This window comes from Epinephelus moara, chromosome 16 (assembly GCF_006386435.1).
Source record: "Epinephelus moara isolate mb chromosome 16, YSFRI_EMoa_1.0, whole genome shotgun sequence".
NCBI lineage: Eukaryota > Metazoa > Chordata > Actinopteri > Perciformes > Serranidae > Epinephelus > Epinephelus moara.
The window spans coordinates 43632315-43654355 of NC_065521.1; the positions used below are offsets into that span (position 1 = coordinate 43632315).

Genomic DNA, 22041 nt, shown 5'->3' on the forward strand with positions numbered 1-22041 from the left:
TCATTTCACAGCACCCCGTCCTTTTTGATAAAAGACGGGATGATTTTATGAACAATGAATTAAAGGACAACGTCTGGCAGTCCATTGTTCAGCTTGGTGGCTGCGGTGAGAGTGGTAAGTGCTAAAGAAAGCTGATGTTGACGCTTGTTAAACGTTAGCTTGCTAGCTCGCCGCTGCTGCTGCTACTCTTGTCCATGTTCACCCACACCCGTTCACACTGCGCGGACTTGGATCCATGTTCACCCACACCCGTTCACACTGCGCGGACTTGGAACACAACAACGCAAAATTCCGCACCGCGTCCATACCGCGCCTGTGTGTATTGTTTAAAAGCGGAAAAGCGCTGCGCGAATATTCCGCAAATCCGTCCCCACATTTCCGCATCGCTGCAGTGAGAATGAACCTTTATGTTGTGTGAAACAATTTAAGCAAGTCAATTACACGTAAAGAGGTGGTAAGATGCAAATCCGTGCCGGGCAGGGCGATGAATGTGACGTGAATGGCGCAAAATATGCGAATTAAGAAAGTAGTGTGATTTCGCATCATACGCTTATTCACAAGAGGTGAGAAATCTAACCTTCAGTGACCGATTCACGCAGCAATAGCCAATCAGCATTGAGATCCTCCGGGGACGTGTGACGTGACGAGATGTACTGGCATAAATTCATTCAGGAAGTTATTCGCATGTATGAAGCGAGTCAACACAAATATCTGAGCATTCAATCTCGCACTAGTCACGCCACGAAAGATTCTCATCACATATGGCACACAACAATAATTTTTTATTCTTGTCATCTATCCACGTGTATCTGGTTGTTTATGTCCAATCAAGTAAAATAATCATAGACTACAACAAAGGGTTGTAAGCCCATCTTTGCATAGTACAACGCAGTACTAACCAAAGAACTCTATCTCTATACATTCACTCCATTATCTCTTATAGTAAATTGAGGCCCTGCTAAGCATCATTCAAAAACTCTGGTTACATCTGCTGTTAAATCTCCACATTATTAGCATGACATCCACGATATAAACACACATTCACTGTAGGGAGAACACACTGTAGCTACGTCACAAAATTCCTCACCCTTACAATCATATACAGTAAATACAGCACCCTGATTCACTCTCAGGAGATGGGTATCAACGTGCTCTATTATCATAATCTCCTGAAATCCCTCTGATCTCATATGAAGGGAGTTAAGCCAGGACTTGCTCAGGAGGGACTGTGTATTTAGGCTGACTGTAATATACATCACACACTCTCTGTTAAACTGCCATACATTATCATGGCAGTATAAACACTCGCTGTGGAGTAAATATATACCTGTGGGTGCCAGAGAGAGATTAGAGCTCACATACTGTATGAAATGTGAACTATAACACCAGAGCCATTAAAACACCTCAGGGTTTAAACACACATAATTGTGCTGTGGAAGACATTTTACATGTCAGTCAGACCAGTTCTGCAGTAAAGTCCACCATCTTCTCACAAGTAGTTCCAACCCCTCCGTATCAGTTTGGTGTCCAACACAAAAAACAAGACTGTCTGGTTTAAATGTGTCCACTGGCCTTCAGCTGAAAAACATGTTACACGTCCAGAGGAGAGGGTCTCCTGCACGAGCGTGTGAAGAAGTGTGTGAAAGTATACACACGTCTTCTTACAGTAACTATTGGGGCCCCACCAAGACTTTACAAACACCCATCAAACACACGCAGCACATATATCTGTCTGCCACAAACACTGACAAACACGCTCAGGACAAGAGGTTAAGTTGAATTTCCACAGCTTTAGTTTAAACACACACGCACACCTGACAGAGTGTGTGAGGCTGAACTCTGCTCTGCTCAGTGTCAAAAAGATACAGACTCAAACACAGATATGACTTTAGGAGAATCATTGCAGTCTCTGCCTGTAGAGTAACAGCAGATCTCAAAGTCTCCCCTCAGAGACTCAACACCGAGCACACGGTGGTGTGGTCAAATGGTCATTCTGTGGATGCAGTATTCCTTTAAGCTCCATGTTTTCTCTCGGCCTTTTCACAGAGTCAAACATCACTGCACAGCTGAAACTGTCATCTGGCTCGGATTTTTAAAGGAAGCGTTGCTGCCAAACCGCCTCAAAACACCAAATTGCAGCTATCAAATGAGGCAAATGTTGAGGTTTCACACACATAAAGTCCTGCGGTCGTGCATATCTACTGTACGTATCTGACAGGACTAAAGAAGAAAAAACAAATCAGTGTGTGAACCCCGAGGCAAAAATATTGTCAGGACATTAAAATAAAATCATTACATCCTCTTCAAGCCAAAGATCCATTATAAATTATTTTTACAGTCTCTTAAAAAGATATTTTCTAATGTCTAATCTTCATGTCTCAGCTGCTCCCTCCTTCCTTATCTCTTTGTTCTTTTTAACAGTGTTAATGCATTTGGCCTTGCTCTCCTTTTCCCTCCCCTTCATGTTTAACTCTCCACGGTATCCCACTTATTGTTCTCACCACCTTTACACAACTCACTGACATAAACAGTGAGATTTATGGTCTGTTTATGATTCACATCTCTCAGTTTCACTTTTCAATTTCATTCTTTTGTGTGTTTTTCTAGTAATTCCTCCATCAATGTCTCATATTTTCACATTTTCATTCCTTCATTCAGTGGTTCCCAGTAAGTTAGAGTCTATAAGATTAAGTATTCTCTCTTTTCTAATCATCAATCTTTTGCCTTGTGACCCCTGAAAATACACTGATGCCTACGTGAGATCATCCAAATCATCAATTTATCACAGTGTACAGTGTATTGCATGAACACATTCGTCAGAAAAAATGTTTCCGTTTCTGCAAACCTTGGATACGTCACATTTGTACGTTACTGTATTGTATGTAAGGATACATTGAAACGTTACGTTTCTTACAACGTTGTGCTCAATGTGTGATTATGTTAAGGCACAAAAAACCCTTGGTTATGGTTAGAAAAGAACATATTTCGGCTTAAAATACCCACATTCAGCAAGACAAAAGCTGCTGGAAAAGAAGTGATGGGTTGCTGAAAACAACTATGTTTGATGGCACAAAAGCTGCAGGAAACGCATCGACCGGTCGCTACAGAACATCCACGCTCACCGGCACAAAGCTGCTGGAAAAGCGTCAATAGGTTGCTAAAAAACACCTACATGTGGTGGCACAAAAGCTCTGGAAAAGCGATGATTGGTTGCTAAAAACAACCACGCTCACTGGCACAAAAGCCGCTGGAAAAGCATCATATAGTCGCAAAAACCCCCACATTTTGTGGCACAAAACCAGCTGGAAAAATGCCGATTGGTCGCTGAAAACACCCACGTTCATTGGCACAACATCTGCTGGAAAAGCACCAACAGGTTGCTAAAAAACACGTTGAGCATGTTTTAACAACAATGGTTAATGTGTGGTTATATTTAGGCACAAAAAACACTTGGTTATGGTCAGGAAAAGATCTCCAGAAAAAAAGTCAGTGACAAATCACTACAAACATCCCACGTTTGGTGGCTCAAAGCGCCTGGAAACGCAGCTATGACACACTTAATACAACAGGTGTTGTTTGTTGGTCTCAAACAGTGGTCTGCAGCTTGGCAGGCGTCTCGCCCACACCCTCCACTTCCCCCACCCCACTTCCAGATGAAGAAGTCAGCTCAGATGCTATGCCTCTTTAGAAACACTGATATGATATGTATGTACGGAAGCGTATTGCATTCACTTGACAAATAAAAAAAGCCCTGTTTTTCTGAGTAATTTATTTATTTTTCTGTTTTTTGGTGTAATTTTTTTCTGTTTTTCGGGGTTTTTTTTTTTTTGGTGGTAATTTTTTTTCTGTTTATCGTGGTAATTTTTTTTCCTGAACGAGGAGACGAGATACTTCGAAATCTCGCGATAAGCTCCCACCTGGCACCTGCAAGTGACCCCTGCATCCATGGTGACTCCTGCTCATGGATGTATTTTGCATCCGTGCTCCTGCTCCTAGACAATTTCAACTACGGGATCAATAAGGGTAAGGCACGTAATTAGTTACACACAGGGTATGATAATCTAGCTATGTTTTCAACTGCTTTCTTCTAGTGTAGGCCTATCGCTCAATGTAACAGGTTAGGTTAGTAACAGGTTGTAACAACGTCAGCTGACAACATGTATGAGCATGATTTTACAACCTGTTACTAACGTAGCCTGTTACAGGTTAGCGATAGGCCTACACTAGAAGGATGCAGTCGAAAACATAGCTAGATTATTATACCCTGTGTGTAACTAATTACATGCCTTACCCTTATTGATCCAAACCCCCCCCCCCCCCCCCGAAAAAAAAAAAAAAAAAAAAAAAAAATAAAAAAAGACGCNGTGTAACTAATTACATGCCTTACCCTTATTGATCCAAACCCCCCCCCCCCCCCCCCCCCCCCCCCCGAAAAACAGAAAAATAAATAAATTACTATGAAAAACAGGGCTTTTTTAATTTGTCAAATGAATGTAATACGCTTCCGTATGTATGAAATGTACACATGTGTAACATATCTGTGGTTTGCAGAAACGTACAATGCCCACATTTCCTTCTGGCGACTGGGCCGACTGCGACTCCACAGTTCTCAGCCTTTTAATGACAAAATTATTTTAAAAACTCTGGGACTAATTCTTTTTTTTGTCCAATCTTTCATATTGATTTACAACCCACGGGAGATCGCCCCACAGATTAACAACTGATGATTTAGAGTGGAGTCATAAAACAAAATAGAGCCACCTGCCTCTCTGTATCAACCAGAAAATAAATCACTGCTATCTCCTCCAAGATGTCAGGGTCGCAGTGTGAACGCCTCCCAGCAGCAGCAGCAGCATATTCACCTCCACTGTACATCAAATTATGTGACAATCCCACCTCCCCTCCCCCGTCTCCCTCTCCTCCCTCTAAAATCCCTCCCAAATTCCCAAATCACTCACGAGCAACAAGGAAAGAGCTACATCACCGGCTTTACAACAGACCGTCTCCAGATACCTTCAAGAAGTCTCTACAGGACTGTGTGTTAATGCGTGTGTGTGTGTGTGTAAAGGGAGACATCAGAGGCATACAGTAGGAGTTGGTGTGTATGTGTACATGCACATAAAACAGACAGACAAATATTTATAGGCTGATATGTAAGTGTTTGTGTATGTGACTCATGGTGGATTTGACAGTAATAACGGCTCATTGTAAAATCCCCCACAGCCTGCAGGTAGCTACACACACACAAATAACTGCACACACGTACTAATGTCCTCGTACAACACACTGATACATATCATTAAATTAATCACACACTGCCCACTTCCACTTCCAGACACCTACACTTATCTGTTACTCTGCTTCGACAATAAAAACTAAATAAAGGACAGGAAGTTTATTTGTATGGAAGTTGTAATCAGAGAATTTATCTTCCTCTCCACCTCCAGATGTTTCACTCTCATGAAACTGCACAAACACGCTGAGAAACACAACACTTCCCATCATCCTTCTCTGTCGCTTACTGCTCGTTTTTCCCTCCACCTGTCTTTGCACATTTTCTCTTCTTCCATGTTTAAATCAAATTTATATACAGGCTGCTTTCAGACCTAGAGTCGTCTCCTTTGGTCTGAATCAGGGACTGATCCAGGTCGGAACACCTTCTCACCACAAACCAACCACACCAGAGTTCATTTGTCCACATGTCACACATCAGGTCACCTCCACACCACATATACCTGAAACTAAATTCAAATATTCGCCAACATGTCGCACTGACTTATTACTGCAGTATTTGCAGACTGACCAGCTGAGCTAATCCAATCCAATCACCTGCCTTTGGTCAAAACTGTCTCATTATTAGTGGAGTGGTACGCATACAGCTTTCATCCATTTGGTCCACTTTATTTTAAGATCCCAGGAGTTCCTCACCTCTCCTGATTATTTCCTAAATGAATCAGAGACTCTTCATATGTTAGGATGCTGCTGACTGACTGTGCAGGCAGGGACATGAAGGTTAATGAATATGAATGAATGTCTTTTATCTTTGTGAAGAACAATATCTCACTGACAGGAGATATCTTAATTAATTTCAGAGGTCAAGTTGGGACTCGAGTCTTCGTTTGGTCTGACTTGACATTTTTTTCCTGCTTAACTTGATACTGTCACCATGAGTCTGACTTGAAACTGATTAGAAACTTGAGACTTTGTCCAATCTCTGGATGTTGCAGTTACTGCTTCTTCATTTCATGCATGCCATTTTTTTATTCCTTCATTCCTCTCCTCCTTTGTTTTCTCAGCGGGCTCATGTGTTGTAACAAATATCACGTCTAATTTGCATCACAGGTGAGCAGGTCTGTTGTCCTGATGAAGACAGACAGAGAAACCACAGCCAAGAATAATTGAAACCCTTGTGCTTCAGATCAGAGCCATAGCTCGGGGATATGAATTTTGTAATGTGCACACTGCAGCGTTGGGTATATTTAAACATACCTGTGTGTGTGTGTGTGTGTGTGTGTGTGTGTGTGTGTGTGTGTGTACAGTATGTGGCTGTGAGTTGGCACAGGTGTGTCACTATACTGACATAAATCATTTTTATGACCTGCTGTGTTTACTGAGACTTCCTGTTATCTTTCCATCGAGGACACAAACAAACGCACGCACGCACGCATGCACGCACGCACGCACGCACGCACGCACGCACGCACGCACGCACCATAATATCCAGTCAAAACAGTGTTGGTTTGCCACAGCTCTGTGAGTCATTACAGTGCAGTCTGACTCTCTGATTAATCAAACCTTTGAAGGTTGGGTATAATTTGTATCTTACTTGTAGGGGTCGTTGGGATCCTTGGCGTTGCAGGCCTCAGCGTGTCCGTTACACACACAGCGTCCTCCAATGCTGATGTCTTTGATACTGTAGTAATACTGTCAAATAAAAACAATACCCAGCATGAATTATTATCATCAAAATGCTGTTGTACCGAATGTTTTAAATAAAGAAACAGTGCACTCATGCAGTGCAAATGTGTTATTTTCACCTATTGTATTTGAATATTTTTTAGAGATGCAGGATAATATCGGCACGTCCTCGGTATCGGCCAGCATGAACGAATAAATACTACATACATTGAACACCACTCTATTTCTCTTCTCCAACTCCGACTTATGATGTTAATTCAACTACAGAAGAGACTTGATGATCACTAAAATTAGGTGGGGACAAAGTGGATATATTGGTATCAGTTATCGGCCAAATAAGTTGTTATATAAATCCAATAGCATGCAGCCCCAACAGTCTTAGAATTGCTTAAATTGGGTGCGACTGGAAAGCTGAGACTCTTGTGGATTCAATGAGCCCAATTTTATTCATGTGTGATGATGTCAGCCCACACAGTAGCAATCTCATAGCAGTGAGACCATTTTTAAACATGACCTCACTGTATAAAATTACCTATCGTGACCTCTAGAATAATCCCAGAATCATAACTTTAAAGCCACAAACTAAAGACCTGGAGCATTCAGGGGATGGGTGGCTGTTATAGGGGGGTTTGTCAGCAGTGTAACAAACAGAAGTGCTCGGCATCCAATCGCCAAAAGATGTCAAAAGTTTTTGATGCCAAAACACAGCCTGGATTTTTCTATGGTGATCCTGAAGGTCTCCGTATCTTAATGTGGTATTTTGGAGAGATTTCTGACCATTTCTAGTCTCCAGTGGTCAAAAATGCTTAAATTTCACACTAATTCTGCATTAACTCAAAAACTGCTGCAACAACTTATGAGACTGGAAACAGCCATCATTTATTTCATCATTTTAATCATGAATGAATTCTTTCAAGGTGTAGAGAGTTCATTCCTGCAGTTAAATCCCACAATCTCAAAAACCCACAACTTTTCACAACCCCCCAGAAAACAAATAAACCATGCAGGTGCCACCAAACTGCAGGAAATACTATTATGTTGTGTTTAAACCAAATGCGATGCAAATTTTCACATCATGTTACGCACGCAACTTTGAGCGCTAGAAATTGCTGGATAAACTTCCGCCAGTACGTCCTTAACCTCATACGTCCCCGGAGGATCTTAATGCTGATTTGCTATCATGACACAAATTGGTCACTGAGGTTTGGATTTTTTAACTCTTGCGAAAAAGCGAATAACGCAAAATTGTGCTATTCGCTTCATTTGTGCCACTTAATTTGCATATTTTACATCATTCGCGCTGTGTTCATCACACCGCCCGGTGGGATTTGGCATCTAATTGTGTCTTACCATTGGCTTTACATGTAATTCACTCACACAAATTGTTTCATTCGCGCCTGGTGTGAACAAAGCATTAATGTGTCTCACTGCCACCATGATGTTGTTGGTCAGTGAAGCAGAGACCTGCCATCTTAACCCTCAGCATCAGATCGAGTTGTAAAGTCTGCATTATTGTAGGCAGCTTGTGGGAAACATGAACTCTTGACAGGTGGGCAGTGATGTAGTTCTGACAGCTGGTCGCTACAAGGCACTTAACCCAAACAAAATGTTTGTTAAAGCTTTATGACTGAAAAAAATTGAGACAGTGCTGAGCTGCATCTCAAATTAATCTCAAGGTTTCCAGCTTTCAGATGACGTATACCACTTCTTTGTGGCACATACTGTTGACATCCTGTCTCCCCATAACAATCACCTGCCCCCCCTAAAAAGAAGTAAACTCCTGATCTAATGTGTGGAAGTTGTGCTTCAAGTCTAGAGCTACAAACTGTCTCTACGTTTTATTCATGACTCTCATTTTTGGAGGAGTATGATATCAATAATCAGTCCTAATTTGTTGCATCATCTTACCCTGCGGGTGACAGTGGGGTCGCGGAGCGCCTTGCCCATCAGGTGTCCCAGCAGCGTGTTGGTTCTCAGGAAGCGAAGCCGGATGTTGGTGGCCTTGGTGAAGTCCCTCAGCACCGGTGAGTAGGAGAAGTTCATGGCTCCGGGCCGACCGTTCACCAAGGACACTACGATCTGGGAGAGGAGGACAGAGGCGGTTATCAGCTCGCCAACAGGTGTGGAGATATAATAAACATTACAGCCTGGGAACGTCCTGCAGGATGATGTGTTTATAATTCAGTTTTTTTTATTTGTGCTGCATGCTCATGTCTTATTTCTGTAAATGCTGAATTTTTTGATTTTAGGAGGACTGTGTGGCTCTTCTGAATGGTCATCTTGAAGACTTTTATTGTTGATCTACTGATGGATTAACATTACTGGTGTTTTATCCACAAACACAAACCAACCTCTCCATTTTCCAGCGGGACAATTCGGGAGTACTCGGTGGTGCAGACGATGTCGTTATCATTGTTGATCCTCTCAATGGTCCTCTGTCCAAACCGCTCAATACAGTCTCTCTTGGAGGCTGCACACACACACGCACACACATGGAGGCAGAGAAAGGGGGGGGGAGAAAAGTACAGTTGTCATCAACCACATATCTGTAAACACATGAACATCCCCTCGTGTTAAACGTGAGGAGTGTGAACCAACTTGTGGCATTTTAATGATGCGTCTCAGTGTGATAATTAGAGGAGGGTCTCGGCTCTGTGGAGTCGGCCTTAAATATACCTCAGCTGCATCTTCAGCTTCACAACAGCTGGAGTTCACAATAATCAGCTACACTAACTCCGTGTAACTCTCTTTAACTTAACAACCTGACATTAAAACCCCACTTCAAAATTGAGAAGCACACTTAAACTTGAACGAGGTTGTAAAAGCAAACGTACAAACGTACCTTCAGACTTATTTGAGACTGTAGACATACTGTAGCTTTGTTTATGGTGCATATTTGTCCCTATATGAATAATCATCAAAGTTATTAATGACTTCCAATAAATCTAACTGATCTAAATCCCAAACCAGTGATCATTTGTTTTGATTAGTCAATCTGGCTTTAGTAAATCTGTTTTTTAGGTAAATCAAACTGTAAAACTTTGTGTGAGACAGTTTGAGACTTCAGCGTGTTAAAGTCACACAGTTTCTTCGTGAAGACACAGCACACATTCCTGGAATAGTTTCACTTTATCTCAGATTTGTCCTTGACACAGAAGAAGAGTGGAAAAACCGTGATAACAAGACAGAGAAGAGGAGGAGGGCTGATTTTATAATGTTAAGATGTCACATCCAACTCTACTGGAGTGTGCGTGTGTGTGTGTGTGTGTGTGTGTGTGTGTGTCCGCTAACAGCTGCAGCAGTTCAAACTAAAACTGTCAAATAGCTGTGAGATTTACAGCTCTGAGGCCAACACTAATTTACTCTGAACTATTTACTGACTGTAAAACACTGTATATTATCGCCAGTGTTTCATATTGGAGAAGAAGAAGAGTCAAGCTGCCTTCAGTCATCTTGTGATTCTATAAACTGCATCTAGTTTATTCAAACTGGTCAGGTGCAGAATTTAACCTAAATTAATGCAGTGTTTTTTCTTACTGAGATGATTTTTCAGGGTTAAAAGGTCAAAGTAAAATGTTCTCATCAGGCAGGAGGTGATCTCAAGCAGCCGGCCACATTGAGCCGACTTCGGTTGACACTCGTCACACTCAGACTCTTATCAGGCACGAGAGGGCCATTTGTAAACTGGCTTATTAGCTGGAAAATTAGCTGCCAAATCAGCTGTCAATGGCCAGTGTCTTTCAACTTGTCATCATTTGTCATAAGCCCGACAACCAGGCGTGCTAGATTTAGGAAGCTTTTTGGCCAAGAACGATTGGCTACCTGGAAAAATTTAGGCTTCAGACCAGAATGTAGATCTCCTAACCAGAGCAAAGCAAAGCTGGCTGGCAGAAATACTTAAATGTTTTCTTTTCTGCATCATCCATCAAGATCACTGTCACCTGAAACCGGTCAATGTCACGGCTGCTTTTGGGCGGCAGAGTTTTGCTTTTAACCTTTCAGTAGAGGAACTTTTTAAGACCCAAAATGACTTGATCTGGTTATACTGAACCAGCAAACAATAAGGCCTAGTCCACACCTACACTGGTATTTTTGAAAACAGGGTCTTCCCTTCTTTCGCTTTCAAAAATTATTAACATATGCAGTTAGAAAAAAAAATCTCAGTTCAAATGAAAATGCAAAAACACTGTAGCAGCACTGTGAAGAGCATGCCGAACCAACAGGCAGCGAAATGACCATAACCCCAAAGCCACACGAAGAACTAAAATGATGGCCGATCAGAAGCTTAAAAAAAAGTTACTACTGGAAGGCTATTTGTGCTGGATCAGTGGCCTCCAGTGCACTGTGATGCCTTTTTTTCAATTAAGTGAAAGACTAGCTGTACATTTACAGTACGTGTAGACGTGTAAGAAGTCTGTTGGCAAAGTTAGAACCAGCACTATTTTTGGTTGCATCCACCATTGCACTAAATGTCGATTCATTTGCGAAGCCTCACAAAGGATATAACAGTGCTCGGTTTCCCCTGTCCACACGTCAACACTGAAAACCAGAGTACCAGAGTTTTTAGTGACTTTAAATGCAATCTGCGTGTAGACGAAAGGAAAAACACATGGACAAAGGCTATGTTTTCAAATATATCTGTGCCCATGTGGACTAGACCTTCGGAAGCTTCTTGGCCAAGAACGTTTGGCTACCTGTGGAAATTTAAATCTTAGAGCAGAATATAGATCCTCACCTAAACAGCTCAAAGCTAAGCTGGCTTACAGAAACAGATTATCAAACACAGTCACCTGAAATCGGTCAATGTCACGGCTGCTTCCAGTACAGCAAATTTCAGGATCTAAGACTCTCTGGTTCCTTGATCTAGTTCTGACAGCATTACACACACAGTGAGTCCTTGTGAGGACACTAGTGTATCGTATGCATGCACTAATGTATTCACCAGCAATCTGGGAACAAGCTGTGTGTACTGCCAGCTCACAAGTGAAGTTTACAGACTTCACTTCAAAGATTTCCGGTTTTCGGTAATGCTAATTAATGCCAGGTCATCATGTGGGAACAAACACACACAGATGAGGCCGACCCAAACCCCCGCTGCCTCTTTCTCTTCTACTCAGGTGAACGTCAAGCTGCGACCTGTTGGCAGACATGCCTGGAATTCCCCTGCAGCCCACCTGGACTGACAGCTGCCACAGCCAATCAGCTGGCAGCTCCATGATGTAATGACCCCCCAACTCATTCCCCCCCAATCAGCCGCCTGCCCTCAGGGCTGCTGTTTAACTCTGAGATTAGAGGGAGAATTGAGCCGAACCCTGGGGGAGGTTAGGAAAGCATGAAGTGATGCTGATGGAATCTGACTCAGTTTTCTCCTAATAACAAAACATCTGGACTCACATGTGTACGTGTGCATCATGTAGGTGAATGTATATGTGTGTGTGTGTGTGTTTCTACTCACAGGCGAAGAACTGCCAGGGTTGGTAGGTCTGCCCAAAGTCGATGGATCGCTCCAGAACCCAGAGGTCCGGACGGGGAGAGTTTGCGAACTTAATCAAGACGTAGGCCACATGGAAGAGCTGCAGAGACACAGAGGAGAAGAAATACACATTACTCACATATTCAAACATGGTTAACTTTGTTTGGGTTGTTTCTAAACATATCTGCTGAGCAGGATGGTGCACAGTATGAGAGGAAATATAAGAGAATGACAATGTTGCTTTTGCAAACTCCCACTTTCGTCAATGTACAAGGTTCCCTCACATTTTCATGGACACAATTTCAAAACTTTTCCAGGACTTTTAACGGACCTATGATTAAAGAAAGAAAAAAATTCTTGCTCCACTGGCCCAGCGTTTGTCAAACATATCAGATTCAAATTCTTCACATAATTTCAGCTAGCTGGCAAACACAAAGGAAGGGACAGCACACAAAAAGAAAATGAGAAAACACACGTGACGGTCATCAAAACGCTGTCATACATCAACGCATAGTTTCTCAATATTACGTCAGCAGCTACAGAAAATAAAATCATCGTTATGTTACATTACATAGACAGTTATCAATGTAAGATTATTGGAAAAATTTCATTACACACAACAAAACTCGGGATGCACAATACTGGATTGGATTTTTTACCGATATCCAATATGCCGATATGTAACAACTCATTTGACCGATAATGGATATCGATATATCTACTTTTTCCCACCTAATTTTATCATCAAGTCTCTTCTGTAGTGGAATTAACGTCATATTATTCATGCATACTCTTATCATGACGGCCCACCAGCAGATGGAGACATGAAATACAATACTTTTCAATGTATGTAATATTTATTCATTGTGCAAAAGGAAATGAGTGTTGGCTGATCCTGATATTTCATTTTAAAGCCAATATTGGCCGGTACTGAGCATGTGCCGAAATTATCACGCATCGCTAATTTTTACCAATACTGGAAAATGTGACTGTGAAATTCCATGACTTTTCCAGGTTGTCCATGACTGTGGGAATCCTGACTGTACGGCTGAAACTAATGACTTCTTTTCCTTATTTAACCAAATCCAGGGAAAGACTGCATGTCACCAATGTGTTGTAATGTTTAAAAATAGGAGAGATCATTGCCAGAACAGCCGTGATACTTATTACGGCCCCTGGGCCAAATCTGGCTCATGACAGGGTGCCGTGTGGCCCTCCGACCATTGTGTAATTTACAGTGAAAATAAGTAGATTCATGCTGGGATTTTTATTTTTATTCTAACAGTATATAAGATGCCAGAGTACAAAAAAGCATCAAAAATGTGACAGGGAAGGATCCATTGGACCCAACGACAGAGATGCGAACTAAGCCCTGAGTGTCCCTAAATCCTAGAGACACCCCTGCTGATCCCCGACCTGTGCGGAGCTGCTGCGACTGGATTTGATTCTTGGCAAAGATGAGTGTGTATGAGTATCCCTCAACTACAGGGACACGTCTGTTACCAATTTGTTTGTTTGGGAAATTCATTAATGGATTGAAATAGAGTTCAATGTGGACTTATAGAAGAGAGACAAAAAGCCAAGAGGAAGGAGATAAAAGAAGGGAAGGAAAATGGAGGAAATGATGCAGAGAAAGAAGAGGGTAGGAGAAGAATAAAAAACTAATAAAAGGAAATAAAAAAGTGTATATGAGGCACATGACGGAGTAAAGAGAACACAAAAGAAAGGAAATGAAATGGTAGGAAAAGACAAGGAATGGAAAGCAAAAAGATTCAAGGATAGGGAATAGATGGATGGGAAAAGGAAAAGAAAGGAAAGTAATGGAAAGGAAAGGGTGGATATGAAATAAAAGTAAAGTAAAGAAAGGATAGGAAACAATAAGACATGAAACAAAAGTAAGAAAGTAATGGAAAGGACAGGAAGATAAATGAAAGGAGAGGACAACAGAAGACTAAAGGGGCAAAAATAAAAGACAGATAAAGAAAGGATGGAACAGGAAAATTAAAGAAATGAAAAGGAAACAGGAATGTAAAGGGGTAAAAGGAGAATAAAACAAGACGAAGACAGTTGTGGTGAAGGAGGAGAAGCGAGCTGCCAGCGTATAATAAAACCAATCGACCGTTTCATTGACCCAAACAGTCGACCTGTGAAACATCCACCCTCCTGAGAGACGTCACGACAAACCCAACCACAGTCCGTCTGATCTGTCATGTTCCATGTTAGGCTACGAGTTATGAACAAAAAGCTGATTCCTGTCAGTAATAAGCACCAGATGCTCCTCCGTCACACTCTCAGCTTTCATCCTCTTCTCTTTCTCGTGTCATCTCTCATTCATTTCCTGAAAGGCCCTGAAGCTGGTTTAGACGGCGATGACAAACTGCTCTCGTGGGTACGGAGGAGTTGAGCTGCACTGTTTTGTCTGTCAGACCTTGAGATCGCTCCCCAGTCGAGACACAGCACACTGAAATAACACGATGACGCACATAATAATATAATAACTAATCACCGTCACCTTCATATTTCACCTCTCCTCTGTGTGTGTTGGAGACAGAGTGTTGAGAGCTCCTTTTTGAATGCAGCAAATGATGATTTAAAGTTTATAGAAATCTGCAATAGAACTAATAATTCACATCGTCACCTCTCCTGGGTCATGTTCCTGTTTCTCTTAATTCAGCATATGATGCCAAATCATTCATGTAAATCTTTTGTTTCAAACAAACTGTAGCTGACTCTGTCTCCTTTTAATGACTGAATGTTTTTTTCAGCCTTGAAATTTCTTTTTATATACTGTATTCTCATGTTGCTCTGACGCAACCGTTTTTAAGATGTAACATTAGATTTTACTCTTGCTTACTGTCGTCACGGAGGGTCAGCTCAAGGACCACAATATGAGCAAATCTGACATAAAATATAAATTGAGCTTAAAGGTCTAGTGTCTAGAATTGAGTGACATCTAGTGGTGAGGGTGCAGACTGCAATCACGATTTTGACGTCGCAAAGGATCTTGAAAGCCACCTTGGGTCGGAGGTGAGTCGGCAGATAGTCTGCCACGATGAGTCCTCATGTGTGAACAAGCCTACGAGCAAGTCGCCCCCTCGTCTGTGACTGGGACTGGATATCTGGCATGCTAGAAAACTGGAGAAGTCTGACACGACTGACAAAGAGCATCAGCCAATGAGAGGCGGGATACGTCCCACGTCAGCACGCAGGAGGACGGAAGAAATGTGAGGAGGACAAGCCGCAGGGTTGCCAGGTCTGCTTATTAGTTGCGACTTTGGGCTTGGTTCTAAAGTGGAGTTGCTTATTTGGGCTTGCTCTCTAAACGTCATCTTCCTCTATATATATCCGTCTAATAAGTTATTTAAACGCATGATAGTCGCTTCTTTTTGGGCTTGTTTCCATAGCTATGGTTGCTTGTTTCTCTCCCAAGATCTGGCAACACTGACAAGCCGGCAAGCAACAACAACAATGGCGGCATCCACAGGATCACGGGGAGCGCGTTGTGTTGGAGGCAGATCTGATTCAACACTGGGAAAAATATCCATGCCTTCACGATGTGTCGTCTCCAAGTTAAAAAATGTAGTTTGGTGACGTCACCGCGTTATCTGGGACTCTTTGGAGAAATCTTGTGGTGTGCACACACAAATCATAACGCAGTTGGCGAGACTCCCGCTGACAGAAACACATGTTGCCAGGTATGAACACTCAAAAGATTACGATAGTCTCCGCGACACAAAATCAGGGTGAAAATTGTGTAATGTGAACTAGGCTTAAGAGAACTGCAGTGGCTGATGCAAAACCACAAATGGCCCTAACTAGAGCCAGTGTTTGGTTTGTCCGTTCTGGGCTGCTGTAGAAACAACTTGGTTGACTCTGTGGAAAAGGACCAGCTCTATATGAAGTTATAAATCAACACAATATTTATTTTCAGGTGATTATAATCTCATGAATACATAAATATACGTAAACATTATGAATGTTATATTCCATCTCTGCCAATATATCCACTTAAATCCTGCACACTGGACCTTTAAATCCATGAGTGTACAAACAAACCAACATCATCTTTTTGTCCAAGTCCAACATTTAGCTGGTCGTTGTCTCAACAGCAACAGCAACAGCACACACACACACACACACACACACACACACACACACACACACTTTGATCATCCAATACTGGAGTTCGGCCTGTGATCTTCACACTTCCTCCTCGACAGGCAGCTCTGTCAGAGGCGATGACAACACACACGCACAGCACGCAAACGCAAAAGCATTCACACACTTACACACACACACAGACCTGCAAAAACTAGTACTACTCCATCACTGTGGAATGCTAGAAGTGTGTGTTTCAGGCCAATGAATGAGAGACAAGGAGAAGGAGGAGGAGGGGGGCATGTCATCTTTTCAGTGTTGACAGACGAGACTCAAGTTCATCCATCCATCTCCATCCGTCCAACCAAAGACGAGGACAACTGAAAACTTCACTATCACTGCACTGCAACTTTCAAAATTGCAAATTCCTTCACTCTGCTCTTACTCCTGTACATTTTGTTCCTTTAGTAGAAAAGGAAATATCCAGAAAAATCCGTCAACATGTAAATCACAACTCTGAATAAAACAGCAAGCAGTCACAGCACTTTGTTACAGAAGACAGTCCGGTTGGAACTAAGAAGTTGGTTTCTACTTCAAACACAAATAAAGGCTTAACCAAAGACTCTGTGTATGTAAGCATATATGTGTGTGAAGTAGATCTGAAGGACAGGAAACAGAAAGCGAGGCCTCTACACGTCCCTCAGGGCCAAAGATATTGAAAGAAAAATCCAGAAGCATTCCTCTGATTCCAGGGTTAAAGTCTGAGACCTGAAGTTCAGAGCAGACCCTTTGAACCAAACACTTTGTTTCTGACTGAAAACACACGACTGAACACGCAGAGAAATCAGGTGACCTGAACTTCAGCGCTGATGCAGAGCCGTATGACGACCATCATCAGGAGGACTGCCAGCCTTGGTGGGCCATCATATCATTTTATTTTATTGACACTGTGAGTTACCTGGTCGCATATGGAGGGAGATTTTTGTTGCTGGAAACTCATCGATGACTCTAGAAAACAACCGGTTTTGTTTTTTGTTGGTCTCAAACAGTGCTCTGCAGCTTGGCAGGTGTCTCGCCACGCTGACACACCATCCACCATCCCCTCCACCTCCCGATCACAAAGTCAGCTCATATACTACTTCACTATAGAAATGTTGATATGATACGTATGTGCAAATGTCAAGTATCCATGGTTTGCAGAAACGTACAATGCCAACATTTTCTTCTGGCAACTGAGCTGAAGAAGCCCACAGCAGTGAAACAGCGGTGATTAACCACGGTCGCCATGGCTACTTAGAGTAATCTTACACTGGTAAATTGAACTTAAGATGTCACGCAGCACCTGCAGATACACCAATGAGTGCTGTATATTGATTTTTACCATATAGTAAAACATAAACTGGTGAAAAATGTCCGGTTTAATTTATTAATTAAACCATCATATTAGTTTCTCTCCCTCTCAGCTGTCTGTCTCCTGCTCTCGGTAGGAGTCGGTCTGTTGCCTGGTGTAGACACACACACACACACACACACACACACACACTTACAACAAAAGGTTTTGCTGACCCCCTTTTTCCCCAATGCGCACACACCCCTTCACAGGATTTATGGATTAGTGGCGGCCTCCCAGGTCAGCCTCCCCTGAATTGCCTGTCAATCCCATCAATCAGACAGCCGTTACCATGGAAACCGGCAGCCAGCAACAGGTCAGACTAGGGGTAGAGACACTGATGGAGAGCATAAGGGGAGAGAAAACAAAACTGAAAATATTGAAGGAAGTTTTTTCGGATAGCCAAGGAAACAAAATCAAGAGGAAACTTGGAGCACTTTAGGCAAGTGCTTAATTAAAGTTATGACTCAGAGGTGAATGAGAGCCCTGTACTTACAACTCAGTGCAGAGTCGAGCCATCAAAGACCACTCTGTATGTACAAACAGGAGGACACGGTACTAAAAGTGCACTTAGAAAGCCAGCTTCAGACACGAGCATTACTTCATCGTGTAACCTCGCTCTCAACAACCGGGACATGTCCTTACAAACTACACATGAGGAGGTGGAAATGGTCACAGAGCCGTTACCAAACCTGAAGCAGAGCCGACTGACCGAGAGTCTACTGTTTATTCTGTAATGTTTACTGTATCACGAACATGTGACATGTGACTGCCTTTATATTCGCAAAGCACAGAGAGCAGCATCACTGATGTCTACTGGAGACCTGAGGGTTACTGGTGTTTTTAAAAAGCCATGAGCTCTTTAGAAATGTTTCTGTCATTTTTCCTCACACTGAAAATTAAAAAGACATGAAATCAAGTGGGAACGAGAGTCATTTAATATTCAGTTACGGAGGGTTTCACATCAGGGACCCAGGCCTGGATAGGAGCACACTCGACCCCAAAGTCAAGTTCATTTGATTAGTGTGAACACTGTGTAACGTACCTGGGCACAGTACACCGATCCATGCCCGAGTCCACTTGAAAAGGTGGTCTCAAGTACAGTTATGTGTACTTGAGTACGGGTCGCAGCAGATGTGAAAACCAACTGTACTAAAACACAAAAGTGCACTGCTATTAAACACATCCATCCATCCATCCATCCATCCATCCATTTTCATCCGCTTATCCGGGGCCGGGTCGCGGGGGCAGCAGGCCGAGCAAAGCACCCCAGACATCCCTCTCTCCGGCAACACTTTCCAGCTCCTCTTGGGGGACCCCGAGTCGTTCCCAGGCCAGATGAGATATGTAATCCCTCCAGCGTGCTCCAGGTCTGCCCCAGGGCCTCCTACCAGTGGGACGTGCCCGGAACACCTCCAGCTGGAGGCGCCCAGGAGGATCCTGACCAGATGCCCGAGCCACCTCAACTGACCCCTTTTGACACGAAGGAGCAGCTTCTCTACTCCGAGCTCCCTCCAGATGTCCGAGCTCCTCACCCTATCTCTAAGGCTGAGCCCAGACACCCCACGGAGGAAACTCATTTCTTTCAGTCACTACCCAGAGCTCATGACCATAGCTGAGGGTTGGGACGTAGATGGACCAGTGCATCAAACGCTTTGCTTTCTGACTCAGCTCCCTCTTCACCACGACGGACCCCCTGCATCACTGCAGAAGCCGCACCGACCTGCCGATCCATCTCATACTCCATTCTACCCTCACTGTGAACAAGACCCCAAGATACTTGAACTCCCTCGCTTGAGGCAGTAACTCTCCCCCAACCCGGAGAGGGCAAACCACCGGTTTCCGCTATTAAACACAGTCTAAAGTCATCTCTCAATCTGTCTGCTGTATGCATGCAGCATGCACAGATCTCATCGTCTGAACTGCATGACCGTGGGGGACTGCAGGCGAGAGGGTTGACACTGTCTTCAAAGTGTAAGCAATAGCTTTATGCGAAGGTCGACTACATTGTATAAGGTTGGGATTTTGAAACTTGCACACTCTTCTACACTGCAGCAAATGTCACACAGATTAAGATACAAGTGTACTCAGGTACGAAACAATATTACTAATGTGAAAGTGGAGCAGTGGGGATGTGGAGAGGTGGAGCAATCATACTCAGGTATGGTACAAATCGGTTGTAGAGTGGCTTGTATTGAAGCTCAAACACCTGCACCAGAGTGTGTGTGCGTTCGTAAAATTAAAAAGCTTAAATTTTTTATTACAAAGTAGATTTATTTTAGCTCAGTGTCTCATTGTTCTTCAAGCTCCTATTACTGCAGGGACATCTGATATAAGTGAGTGACTACTGCTCCATTCACCCTCACACACCTTCTCTACTAACAGTGACTTTTTGTTTCTGTACAAGTCAAGAAATATAAGAAATGTCAACAGGTATATTAGAAATATATATATACAGAGTGTATACGTCTGAGGAATGCAGGTGTGTGTGTGTGTGTGTGTGTGTGTGTGTGTGTGTCTGGCCCCTGGCTGGTTTAATAATTGTACACATTCCTCGGTGGCACCACATTCCCGGTGCCTCAGGTAACCATGGAGATAAGATGGGAGACACACAATAAAGGGACAGAGGAAAGGATGGAGGGATGAAGGAGGGAAGGAGGGAGGAGATGCATGTACAAACCCTGCAGAGAGAGAAAGAGAGCGATAGGAGACAGACAGATAAAGTTTTAATGTCACCTGGTGAGGCAAAGTCAAAACTTTGTCTGAAATAAAAATGCTGTGGCTGAATCCACACAGTTTGTTGACCGCTGGTTTATTATTCATGTACTTTTAAAAGCAAAAATACCAAAAAGTCATCTGTTACCACTTCTTAAATAGAGATATTTGCTGGTTTTCTTACTCTTCAATAACAGTAATTAAATACATTTGGGTTTTGGGCTGTCGATCAGACGATACAAGGTATGATAAAGACTGGGGGAAACTGTGACCGACAACAAGACATTTTTCACACATCAATTAGTTGCAGACATAACAAGTTTCAAGTTGGTAAATTACTTGAAAAATTCAGCTGATCATCAGAGTTGCTGGATACATTTTTACTCAGCTAACAAAATAATGAATCGACTGCTAATTTCAGCTCTAACTCACATGTAACAGACTCTAACTGGACTGAGCTCACTCCACACTGAGCTCTCAGTCTGTGTCTCTGGAGAAAGACTCTTTAATCACAGCTCACACGCTGCTACAGTGATACCAGCTACACGTTCCGACATCACACAGCACCAACAGATGTTCTCCTGTGAGTAATAACTCTGTGTGTGTGTGTGTGTGTGTAGACGCGTGTGAGATATTTCTTTACAGGAAGCCAGGCGGATGGGCAGATTATTGTGGCGTCTTTTGGGCGTCAAGAAAGAGAAATGAGTGTGTGTGTGTGTGTGTGTGTGTGAGACGTTGATAGGAGACAGGACTAAGGAAATAATGGCTACTTGTAAAGGAGAGACGGAGCTGCAGCTGCATCTGTCAGTACATGGAGGAGATTTAATGGACCGTTCTGTGGTCATAATTTCTGCTTGTTTTCACAGCTGACTCGTGAGAAGATTATTCTAATAATATAACAATATATAAATAAATATGCTACAGGTCGTCATTTTTATGATTAACTGTGAAAAAACTGCTGCTTTTTCTGTGTCTATATCAACATATATTGGTGTTTTTGGGGTTTATCACAGTTGGTCGCACAAAACAAACAATTTGAAGATGCTTCGGGATGTGATGTTAAGACATTTTTTTCTAAGATTATTTTTTGGGCTTTTGCCTTTAATTGATGGGACAGTATTACGTCTGAAAGGGGGGATAGAGGGGGGATCACATGCAGCATAGGTCAACCTATGGCTAAGCCCCGCCCTCAAACGCAATGAGCCAATCACAGTGCGTATAGCCATTCCCATACACTGGGACATTCTCTGCCTGGACGTCCATTGAAATGCACTACAGAAAGTCAGTTTTGTTCAGTTTTATGAGCTTTTTCTGAGATTTGAAGTTTAAAAATGGTCAAACGGTGTGCATGGGGTACATGCAACTCTGACACAAGGTATCCTGAGAGGCTGGGCGACCAGGTGTATTTTTTACACTTTAAACCACATCTCAACCGAGAAAAGTGTCT

At 42.7% G+C, this 22041-nt stretch overlaps 1 protein-coding gene across 2 annotated transcripts in view; it reads right to left on the reverse strand.

Moving 5' to 3' along the window:
• lama5 (laminin, alpha 5) overlaps positions 1-22041 on the reverse strand; it is a 138562-nt gene that overhangs the window by 68034 nt on the left and 48487 nt on the right. For both annotated transcript variants that reach the window (XM_050064002.1, XM_050064001.1), the window contains exons 3-6: positions 12374-12491; positions 9270-9388; positions 8827-8997; positions 6827-6924 (exon numbers count right to left, since the gene is read on the reverse strand). In XM_050064002.1, coding sequence (XP_049919959.1) covers positions 6827-6924; positions 8827-8997; positions 9270-9388; positions 12374-12491 — 506 coding nt within the window. The remainder of the gene's footprint in view (positions 1-6826; positions 6925-8826; positions 8998-9269; positions 9389-12373; positions 12492-22041) is intronic.